Source organism: Molothrus ater, chromosome 13 (assembly GCF_012460135.2).
Source record: "Molothrus ater isolate BHLD 08-10-18 breed brown headed cowbird chromosome 13, BPBGC_Mater_1.1, whole genome shotgun sequence".
Classification (NCBI taxonomy): Eukaryota; Metazoa; Chordata; class Aves; order Passeriformes; family Icteridae; genus Molothrus; species Molothrus ater.
Genome location: NC_050490.2, coordinates 7,855,953 through 7,868,070, shown reverse-complemented (window position 1 = coordinate 7,868,070; position 12,118 = coordinate 7,855,953). Strand labels below are relative to the sequence as shown.

Genomic DNA, 12,118 nt, shown 5'->3' with positions numbered 1-12,118 from the left:
TTTAGTTGAGAAGGTCAAGGAAACAGCTAGAAAGATTAAAGAGAAAGAAGTCAGTACACTTAGTCAAATAATATTGAAGCTGTTATCCAAATCATCTGCAGTCACTTTTTCTTGTGTGCACATTCAACTGGCCTACATTATCTATGGGCTCTCTGGATGGGCCACAATTTACCCTTAGAATCTGTTCTATAGTTTTTTACATCTCAGTATTAATCTACTGTATTTGGCACATCTCTTCCTGTTTTTAGTCTAGTCAAGGCCATTGACCTTTAAGAACAGTTGCTTCAATTACAGGTCTTTATGTTTGTAATGTAAATACCACACTATAGATTTGTTTCTAAAGAAATAGCATTCTAAATGCTTTCAACAATCTTATAACAAATTATTGAATTGCAATAGCCTCAGTTGCCTTAACAAAACTTTGTAGAGAAAAATGCAAATATTACAAATACGAAGACGTAGAGAATAGCGTAACTAAAAATGTAATTCTGCAAGTTATTATAAAATAGTGGGGTTTTCTTCAATTTGTCTGTCTTTAACAGTAATTGCAAAAAACCCCTCCGTTTTTTAGTGAACAAAAAAAAATTCCTCTCTTTTTCCATAGTGGTCATAGTCATAGGGAAGCAGTGAAGATGACTTTTCTCTCCAGAGAAATTACTCATCCTAACTTGCTAGGAATTTACATTTTCTTGTAAGCTAATCCGAAGACCATGTTCTTCTATACATTGCAAAGCAGTTTAATCGCAACTGCTTAACTACTGAGTTAATTCACTAATGCAGAAAGTTCTAGGTTCAGTGTTCTAAATCACAATGAGCCAGTCAGGTTTAAGCATGTGCTGTTTCCATCTTTTTTCCTTAAGCTCTATTAAGTTGTATGCTGGCAGAAGAGATGCATAATAGTCATAAATGACCAGTCTTGCAGTATGACTGTTAAATTAGATTGGAAGAAACTGTAGTGTACCCCATGAATATATATGCAGCCTCCTCAGGACAGGAGTAGGCCTTGGGGTTAAAAAATAAGCAGATTGTAGGCTCTTAAGACTGGGGTTTGAATCAGCAGTTTGGTGGTTAGTTTTACTTTTTACATTCTCTTAAGTAGAGAAGGCAACACGTTCTGAGGGTGGTTAGATATGCATAAATAGCAGGATCCATAAAGAGATACTACCAGGTAAATAAGCAGATATAGTAAACTTTCCAAGTAAATTTGAAGAACAATAAGAGCTTCCTAGCCAGGGTGAGAATGCTGATATCACTCCATGCTCTTGTGTGAATGTTGGACGGACAGAAGGGATAGGCAAAAGTCTGCTGCTGTGAAAACCTGAGGAATTTTTGGAACAAAAAATAATTGCCCAATTGCCCAGGTCTCTTCATTGCTCTTGGCCCTGCCTCTGCCAGGGTCTTCAGGCAGGTCATCCACATAGCATACGCAGTGTTAAGAAAAATGTCATTTTACCTTGAGACTCACGAATTACACAGATTAAAAATGTCAGTAGTTAAGACTACAGGAGAATTTAGGAAGACTATAGAGGAGCAGATAAGTGCTCTAAATTAAGTTCTTCTGAATTAGGTCATCTGAGATGATTGTCAGTATAGTGCTCCTGTTATAGTAAATTAATGAAGCAATGTGGAGTGTACACTGTAATGCTTGTCAAAAGGAAGGGAGCATAGGTTTCACCCAGCAGACCTGAGCTGAGGGCAAGTACACTTATGTCAAGATAACCTTATCCCCAGGCAAGCATAAGACCAGTAAAAGACCATAATTAATAAATCTACATATCTGAATTCTGTTATTGTTTCCTTATGTACGATGGTTAGAGAAACTCTCTGAGCCTCAGTTTCTGCAGATGCAGGGTAGACTACACTTTTTTTGTTGTTGTTGTGTTTAATTAATTAATTTCTGGGGAGTATCTTGCATATCACAAAAATTTGTTTCTGTCTATAGACTCTAGTGACTATTTTGGCACAAATACAAGTTGGTATTGCTCCAGATGAAGACTTCCTAGTTTTGCTTTGGTTCCCCCTACCATCTTGGAGTTGTGAATATGAACTGTCATAGGGTATTTTTATAGAGAGAAAATGCACTTCCTGCCTGCTCCCTTTCAATACACACAGACCCCTTGTAGTTGATTAATAGTGTGAAGGTTAAGCAAGGCTATGGTTCTGCCTGGCTCTTGCTTTATAAGAGGACAGTCTGTATCCATAAAGCTGCCTCTTACTGGAGAGAGCTGCTGTTCTGCAGCTTCATTTACGAGGGTCTGAACAGAAGCTGAGCAGTGATCTAGTTATTCTATTTAAATACTGAAATTATATTTTTAAGGTGATTAACTTTTTTTTTTTTTTTAATAAAGGGCAGGATTTGTTAAAGTAATTTTTTGAAATGGGGGTCTGGTGTTCAGATATGTAACTAAAACACTCTGTTTGCATCATTTAAAAAGCTATCATTTTTAACTCTGCCCACTCCTCCTCCCTTCTCCCTGACACATTAGTTTAAGACTTGGAATAAGATCCTTTATAAATGATGCTTCCAACTGACATTTTTATTTTAACAATGCTTTGTTATCAACAAGTCTGGTTGAATATGCTCTACATTATCTGTTCACCATCAAGTTGATTGACAAAGCTATTTTGAGATTTGCTATGGGTCAAAAGTTGATGGACGTGTAAGTTTGTCCTTTCTTTATAGAAAAACCCCATTAAGAACTTATTTTAGTTCTAGTCTCCCAATCCATAACACTTTCCAGTTTCCTGCTCTATTACCATCTAGCATAAAGTCCATACCTCACTGCTGTAACATTTCAACATGAATCCTTGTGCTTAGAATGGGTTAACCAAGTAATGTTGAATTTCATCATAAAAACTGTTTTCATTCAATAAACAAGCAAAGTGAGAATTTTAAAAATTAGGTTATAATCGTTTATTGGGAGACCTGGATAAAACAAGAAAGTCTCCAAATGACAACTTGCAGCTCATTCAAATAATTGACTTAGTTCTATGTGCTTCTTGAGAGACTTCGTTATCTTCTGGAGTTTTAAATTTACATTGATTTTAAATGTTAAGAACAACCTGTGCAAATCTTTACAGACAGAAATGGATGAGTCCTGTAATGACTCAAACTTGATTCCATGTGTAGACATACTATTGTAGAGAAAGAGTTTTTGACAGAGCAATGGTAGGCTGTAAACTGATTAACAGATCATATGACTAATACAGCTGAGATGGAATAGAACTCGCATGAGAGAACATAAATCTGCTCCATTTAGCAGATCTCCCTGTGTTTGTAACAGTACAGCTTTTAATTCACTATGGCATTGTCAGAAACTGGGTTTAAATAAATTCAGTTCTGAATGTTCAGCTATTTGTAATACTTTCAGTTATCTCTGATAAAATCATTGGTTAGACACTGGATAAAACAAACACACATGTATATGGCTTGCTATGAAATCAAGATTCTTCTAAAGAGAAGCATTAAACCTTATTGAAAGTGAATGGAAATGGTCCAGATTCCAGTGATAACTTCATTATTTCTTGATGCTTTTTAGACTGAGACAGGAAACAAGCCTTCTGGCTTGTTTATACATTCTTGATTTGAAGTCATTTGAAGAATGTCCAAGTCATCTATGTGAAGTTTATATAAGAAGGCACTTAAAAATCTGTGGCTATGTGGGCAAAGGAGGTAGGCAATCACACTTCAAATCTTGTTCAATAAATGGTTACAAGCACTCAGTGTAAGAGCTGAATGGTTAACAAGTGTTTCTACATCCAGAAACATGCCTTTGACGTTGAAAAGTGTCCAAAGATGGTTCCTTTCTCTACTAATAATATGTGAAAACAAGGCAGTCTTGGCTCTAGTGAAAACTTCTCAATATTCTGAGAGATGTCATTTGCATTCCTTGAAAATTGCATGCCATCTCATTGACCATTTTTTTGCTTGCTCTTAATTCACTCTTGATCCTTTAGGCATAAGCCTATAAGAAAAAGTGGCAAGGACTATGCTGAAGCATGTGTTAAAAATGTGATTCATGTCCCACAGATATTTCATCTTTTTGTTGAATAATAAATAGCCACTTTGGGAAGAGTGAAGAATGTTTTCTATTCTTCAGCTCACTCTGCATCCAGTTTTGTTATAACTGGAAAGGAAACGAGTCTGTTTACATTCTCTGTTCCAGGATTCCAGAAGCCAACCAGGCTTTTAGCAGCTTTGCCTGTGCTCTGTGCAGCACAGTGCATTTTGCTGCTGCAGTATTTATCAGGGGTTAGTGGTTATTATTTACCATTACATATGTGTGTATATGTAATGAATAAATATATGGAGTATAATAGTAAGGTCAATGAAGACAAATTATGCAATGCAAAGACCATTTCTTGAGGTATGTAAGTGGACCATGATGTTTCATAGAGTGCCAGGATGTGTGCAGACAAGGACAGTTCATATTCTCAACTCCTCTTAAGACATCACAGAGAAATTTTTAACCCTTTATATACCCATCATCTAAACAGACTTCTTATTCTGCCAAAGAATTTTTAGCTGCTTTAGATACCAAAATGGCCATTTTAAGAACTTTGTCTTTGATGGATTTTTCAGAGCTTGTTGCCTTGGTTTTTATTCCACAGCTTTGAAACTGGGAGGTGAATGGTATGCTGTGCAGAAGAATACACTGACATGTTTAAAATATATTGACTATGTTTCTACAAGCAAGCTTTTGTAGTATGGAATAGAAACTTCCAGATACCTCCTGGAAGCTTTTTAGACTTCTTTTAGATCAAATAGCTTTCCTGTTGTAATGGCACCTGTTTGTGTCCTGCAACTTGTAAACCATGTTTTGTGTAGGTTTGTGGTGCGGGGCGCAGGCTGTTCTGTTACCAGAAAAATGTCAAATTTAATAACGTGGATGAGAATTTCTATTAGTTGTCATTATTTTCTGTTATGCTCTATGAGTTACTTCTTAAAGAAGAGATACCAAGAAGATAAGCCCACTTCTGAGTCCTGGCTTATCATAGCATATTAAAGTCTGGTGTCAAAGCAAGTATTTCACAAACTAGTAATGTACATAATTCAACCTCAAGATAGAACAGCACTTCATAAATACAATACTCACTTCTACATGAATCCTACCTTGTTCCAAAAGATGAAGCAAGAGAAAACTTTCTACTTTTGTTTTATTAACTTGTAACCATTTGTTACCCTGTCCGTTTTTTTGATCACTGCTGTGTATCTTATGGATGTAAATTGAAATGCCAGTACTCTGAAAGAAAGCAGAGAGCATTTTAAACTGAGTATCTCAGTTAAAATCAGAGAATTAAACTGGATGAAGAAGCCTGGAAATAAGTATAGCTTATTAATTGTTGTTAACAATATTGCCTAAAACTGTTTTCAGCTTCAATTATTAATGAAAAAATCTATTCAGACAATTATGGGGAATTGTCTGTTTTCATTGTAACCTAGTTAAAACATCATCAGTATTACTGAATGATAAGTTTGCTTGACAGCCATTGTAATGTCATTCCCTCCTTTTTAGACACTTCAAGAAGCCATGTGCAACACAGTGAAATTTTGCAAGACATACAAAACCTCTTCAGGATTTTGTTTCGAACAAGCAGATGTGTGATTTTTTTTATAATTTTTCTGTCACATTATTCCAGAGCATCAGTAGGTTTTATGGCTATAGTCTCCATTGAAACATTTGCCAATGATCCTCTTGGAGATACAAATACTTCTCTGGAACAAAAATTGTGTTTTATGGAAACAACTTAACATAAATTGCGCTCCATGGTTTCTGCTCTCTTCAAGAGCCTGATCTCATCTTATATATATAAGATTTGCAAAGGAATGTTTACAAAGAAATCGGGAAATAGTACAAAAAGGAAAGAGAGTTGTCAGAGCAAAAGGGAACAAGACTTAAGTCATATTGGACAAACAAAAAATCCAAAATTTTCCAATACTTTAAAAAGCACCGTTAAAAAGATTGCCAAGTGCCCATCTGCCCGCAACTTATCAACTGAAGAAGAGGAAAGCAATAGAGAATTTTCACTTTCTCCAACATTCAGTTACAGAGTTGCTATTGCCAACGGACTGCAAAGGCATATTTTTGTAGCAAACACTAATAATGAAGATATAGTTCAAGACCTGTCTTCAAATGATAGCTCTTGTTCTGAGTCATTAAGTGAAATAAAATCCAATAGCAAGAAAAGTGAATATTTATCCCACACAATGCCTGTGCGACGCAACAGGAAAAGTTTGAGCAGCCTCGCAGCCTCTGATGGAAGTTCAGATGGAGAGCGCACTTTACACACACTGAAGCTGGGAGCCTTACGAAAACTAAGGAAATGGAAGAAGAGCCAAGAATGTGTCTCATCAGACTCAGAGCTAAGTTCGTGGAGGAAAACATGGGGGTTAAGAAGTAAATCTCTGGACAGAACTGGCCGTCACCAGAAATCAAACACTCTTGAACCTGGTTTTAGTTCGACAGGTTGCATTAGCCAAACCCATGACGTTATGGAAATGATATTTAAGGAGCTTCAGGGAATAAGTCAAATTGAAACAGAACTCTCTGAATTAAGAGGGCATGTTAATGCTCTGAAACAATCAATTGATGAAATTTCTAGTAGTGTAGAAGTTGTGCAAAATGAAATTGAACAATTGCGAACTGGATTTGTACAGTCCAGAAGAGAAACTCGAGACATACATGACTACATTAAGCAGATAGGCCACCCAGGAAACAAAGCAAGTCTTAGGTTTCTAAATGTGCCTGAAGAGCGGCTTGAAAAAGCTGAAAGCATAGTTTACAAAATATTAATAGAAAAAATGGGATTCTCAGAGGCACAAAGCACCATTAAAATTGAGTTTGCCCAAAGGCTTGGGCAGCAAAGAGACTGTCCAAATGCAAAGCCAAGACCCATTCTTGTTTACTTTGAGTCATCACAACAGAGAGATTTGATTTTAAAAAAGTCTTATAAACTTAAGGGAACTGGCATTGGAATTTCTACAGATATATTTTCCCATGAAATAAAAGATAAGAAAGAAAGAGGACTTCCTTCCTCTCAGACATATGAAAGCATGGATATGAAACATTTAACTGTGGAGACAAAATCTAAAATGCATGACTGGGAGTCACCTGACAGTGATAAAGACTTGGAATCAGATATAAATAAGAACAGTTATGCAAAAATATCTAAATCAGCACTTCAGATAAAAACAAGCACTACAAAGGGGACTACTGAGTCCCCAAACACTAAAGACCTTGACAGAACTGCTGACAATAGCACCTTTTCACACAGAAGTTATGACAATCAGTCACCAGAATTTGACACTATGGAAAAACAATCAAAGGCCTATTATTCAGATGTGACTCCTTTATGGCATTTACAGAATGACTTTGCAACACCAAAGCTTAGCCGTTCAGAATCAGATTTCTCAAAATTGTGTCAGTCTTACTCTGAGGATTTTTCAGAAAATCAGTATTTTAGCAGAACAAATGGCAGCTCGTTGTTATCTTCCTCTGATCGAGAACTTTGGCAACGAAGGCAAGATGATTCTCTAAACTGGTATGGCAGTTCCCAGGAACAGACTTTTGCCCAAGACATGCAGCAATATCCAGAGCAAAATGAAACAGGGAACATAGAAACTGTTGATAGTGGAGTAAGCAATGGAGTAATCCATGTATCTGGAGATATAAACCATTATGATGATAGTCAGCTTTCTTTACAGGATGATCTTTCCCCATGGCAAAACTGGAATCAGTTGGAACAAGGGGCAGATTTGGGCCTAGACTCATCCACACAGGAAGTTTTTGTGTATGATATGAGCAGCCCTTCAGACCAACAGACAGATTTTGGAAAGGGCCAAAGTTCTGACCTCCAGTATGATACTGAAAGCTATGATTTCACTCTAGATGGTACTTCTCCATCTTGTCCAGGCCTTGACAGCGAAACACAAAGTCAGTGGACTGGTCAATACGATGATTATCAGGAAACAAATTCTATCTCCTCTTATCAGAATCAAAACAAATTGCCTATGATGTACCGAAGTCAAAGTGAACTACCAAGTGACGACTCAGAGGAAACTGCCCCTAAATCCTGGCACAGCCGATTAAGCATAGATCTTTCTGATAAGACTTTCAGCTTTCCTAAATTTGGATCTACACTTCAGCGTGCTAAGTCAGCTTTAGAAGTAGTCTGGAATAAAAGTACACAAAGTTTGAGTGGGTATGAAGACAGTGGATCATCTTTTATGGGAAGGTTTAGAACACTGTCTCAGTCTACTGCAAATGAATCAAGTACAACACTCGATTCTGATGTTTATGCTGAGCCTTATTGCTACAAAGCAGAGTATGAGGAAGAATTGATTGAACCATCTGGTGAGAACGAAACGGACTATGTAGAAGTAATGGAACAAGTCCTTGCTAAACTAGAAAATAGAACTAATAGTAGTGAAACCAGTGAACAGGTCCAAGAGTACGAACTGGACCAGTCTTTGTATGAAACTCCATATGCAATGCTACCAGAGGAACAATATGACACACAGTTTGACAGTGTCATCAGTGAAGAGATATTAGAAGTTGAAAGTGACGTGGTTCCTGAAGTAGAAATAAAGGAGGATGAAAATCAGAATGTCCCAGAGATGATTACTGAAGTCACTGAAATTCCAAAGAAAAAAAGAATACGACCATCATTTAAAGAAGCTGCTTTAAAAGCATACAAGAAACAAATTAATGATTTGGAGGAGAAGATCCTTGCTGGAGGTAACAGTCTTTTAATACTGTCTTTTAAGTAAAACGTTCTCATTCTGAATATGTTCAATCTCTTTCTGAATATGTTTCGTCCGACATGCTTGTAAGTAACTATATTTCTTTGAATTTCAGTAACTTTAAAATTAAATTTCACAAGGTTTAAGTCTTAAAAAGAACTAAATAGTACACTGTTCTTGGTTTCCTCATAGTTTTATAAATGTGTTTATAGGAGTAATACAGAGTGTTCAGATGCTACACTCTTGCTTTCTTCTATAGTTTTCAAGGCATGGTTGGTTCTGTATTCATCCTGATGGGCAGAGTTCTCTACCCGATATGCAACCCATAACTTGTTATATACTTACAAGAGTAAAAGTCTAAACTGATTCTATGTCTGTTCTTACTTTGATTCTGTCCTTATTTGTACTCCCAACAAGCTCTCAAGAGTAGTCAGTCCCCAAAATGGGGTGAGAAGAGTGTGGAAGAAAGACAAGAGTGTAAATGGTAGCATCCATGTATGAAGAAGTTCCTTTAGGAAGGAACTAAATTCACAGGAGGGTTTCACACTGATTTTTTTCATTATTTCTATCTTCCATATTCTCAGACTTCAAAGCAGAAAGTCATATATATAACTTTAATAATATACAAAGTAATTACTAGTAATAGACAAAGTAATGTACTAATAATATACAAATATGGTGATATTCAATTTAAACATTAACTGTAACTCTAATAACATTCAGTATAATATTGCATGTGCATTTAATTGGGAGCATTATAATGACTGTAGCTAGCCAGATGGTAATTGTCACCTTGACTGAATCTTTCCTTTATCTGCCTGAGAAAAATAATCATCTGATACATTCATTTTAAAGATGAAAAACTGTGCCTTTAGCCAAAGATTGTATTTAGTAGTAATGAGCTTGAGCTACTATGGTGTTTATTTTTGTACATGAACTACTTTTACAATAATTCTATAGTCAACTTGAAAGTCAATTACAAATGCATATAAATTTTGATAGTAGTAGAATTTACTTCAAAGTCTATCTTACATTTAAATAATGATGCTCAACTGTATACCTGTATTTTGCAGCCGTTTTTCTACAGTACTCTGTTACATACTAGGTGGTGTGTATATGAATGAACAGCTATCAATAACTAGGATTTTCATTACTTTTTCCTTAATTTGTGAGGCATGGGAGAAGGGAACAACATTCATTTTACCTAGTCATTGTACAATAGGAATATAATGGTCTCAGGACTTAATTACAGAAACCACACAAGGAAGACCCCAAATTTTGACACTCAGATTGGTTCTACTATTTAAAGTCTGTGTGTTTGTGTATATTGGTAGATAACACTTGTTAGAAAATGAGAACTAACTTTGATACATCCCATGCAATCCTTTCTAGGAATTAAATATATGTTCCTCTTTTAACCCAGCAGGTGAAAGACTTCTTTCAGTCTCTTAATCTATTGGCATTTTTTCTTCTGAATAACTGAAACATTTCTTATATTTACATTTGCCACCAAGACCAGTTTATGAAAATGTGATATTGGGTGTAGTCTATGGGGCAAAGTGTCTGCACAGTTACTAGACGTCATACTAGGACTTCAACTTATATTTCCAAAAATAAAATAATATAGAATATTATAAAAGAGGAAAGAAATAAAGGAGAAAGGGAATACATCGGGAGCTTAAGGGGAATTTACAAATGAACTGCTACAACACATTACTTCTCAGCTTATTCTGAGAACAGTGTGCATTCACTCTTGAGCAGCAGCTCTGTTTCCTCTTCACACTGTTTCCCATGCCAACAAGGAAGAGGATACATGTTTCAGTCAGGAATTCTGTTGCAGCAGCCACCAACTGGTTTGTAATAAATGAGTCTTCAGGTCCTGTACCCCATCTAGCAATACCTATTAGCAATACTTATCATCTTTCATGTTTTTATATCTAATGATGGATATGATATTCTTACCTTTATGTCTGTCCAGAGAACATGTAACAGTTCTTCAGAATTTAAAACTTGCAAAATACATTTTCTAGCTGGAGTAGTCTACTCAGAGAATAGATTACCTGAAAACTGTTTCTGCTGAGTAACAGGTAGTATTTTTGGAGCAAAATCTTTCTTTATTTTACTTTCACCTAACTCTCAGTGAGCTGGATAATGGTTATTACAGTCAGTCTGTTCACAGATAATGAAATCCACAGGTGGGATGTCTGTCCTTGGAGATAGTCAAAATCCATCTGAACATGGTCCTGGACAGCCTGCTCTGGATGTCCTGATTTGAGCAGGGTTCTTAGACAAGGCCTCCAAAGTTCCCTCCCAGCCTTAGCTGTTCAGTGATATGGAAATGCATTTTTGAATACTTTCTATGCAGCCTTTGAATTGGGATGTCTTCTTAATGTCAGTTTGGCTGCTAAGACAAAACGCCTTCAATTTCTGTTTATTACTTGAATGTCACAGTCTAGGAAAAAACATTTTATAAATCAGTTCTTAAAGGAGTTCTTCAAAACTCCCAAAACATATTTTTTAACTTCTCATTTTTGACAACCTGCCTTCTCTTTATGTATGTAATTAGGCATGTCCACAGAATACTTAGTTTTTCATTTAAGCAAATAGTTGTTTGAGTATTCAATCTTCATTTTAATATTTGCTGGAGCAATAATAACTTTTTTTAAAAGTGACTAATAGCTGTTCTAGGGTTTACATTACTTTTATGAATGTTTCTTGGGTCTTATTACTCTCTTACCCCTGTAACAGAGTCACAATCAGCTTCAGATTTCTTACTTTTAGATGAAAAGCACTAGAAAGAGAAAAAATTCCTTGAATTAATCTTCATTATGTAACCAAATAGAACCTATTCTTCAATGAATTGTTTCATCCCTCCATGTAAGCAAGAGTTGTTAGACAACAATCTGTCCAAGCAGAGGTAAAGCTGTATAATATTGTAGTTTTAGTTCTCCAATTAAATACAAAAGAAAGTTTTAGAAGGATATGATTTTCATTCTAGTAATGCATAAGGTAAGGTAAATAAATCTTTGGTACATAAATAATTTGTTAGTGTACAAGAACCCCATAAGATATTCCTATTCTCTGTCACTGTCTGGAGGAAAAATACACTCAGGGCTGATTGCTTATATATTATTCATTAAAAAATGTTTTTGGAGGCATACTGGAATGACTAGGTTATACGAATGAGAGGAGACATGAGCAGTACATGAGCAATCCTCAGATTTAAAGCTCTGTAAGGATATAGAGACATTGCTTGGATGGATGTGTATCAGTGGAGGGATTGGTGGCTAGAAAAAATCAAAAAAATGCTACCCAGTTGTTTGTTTCTTTGTACACTGTAATTGAGAATGACTAACACTTTTATTCATTGTTCTA

The 12,118-nt window shown here is 35.8% G+C and overlaps 1 protein-coding gene across 1 annotated transcript in view; it reads left to right on the top strand.

Annotated features, from left to right (window-relative positions):
• UNC13C (unc-13 homolog C) overlaps nucleotides 1-12,118 on the top strand; it is a 131,350-nt gene that overhangs the window by 3,791 nt on the left and 115,441 nt on the right. The window contains exon 2 of the mRNA XM_036389812.2: nucleotides 5,517-8,738. Within this exon, the coding sequence (XP_036245705.1) occupies nucleotides 5,768-8,738 (2,971 nt within the window). The 5' untranslated portion in view covers nucleotides 5,517-5,767. The remainder of the gene's footprint in view (nucleotides 1-5,516; nucleotides 8,739-12,118) is intronic.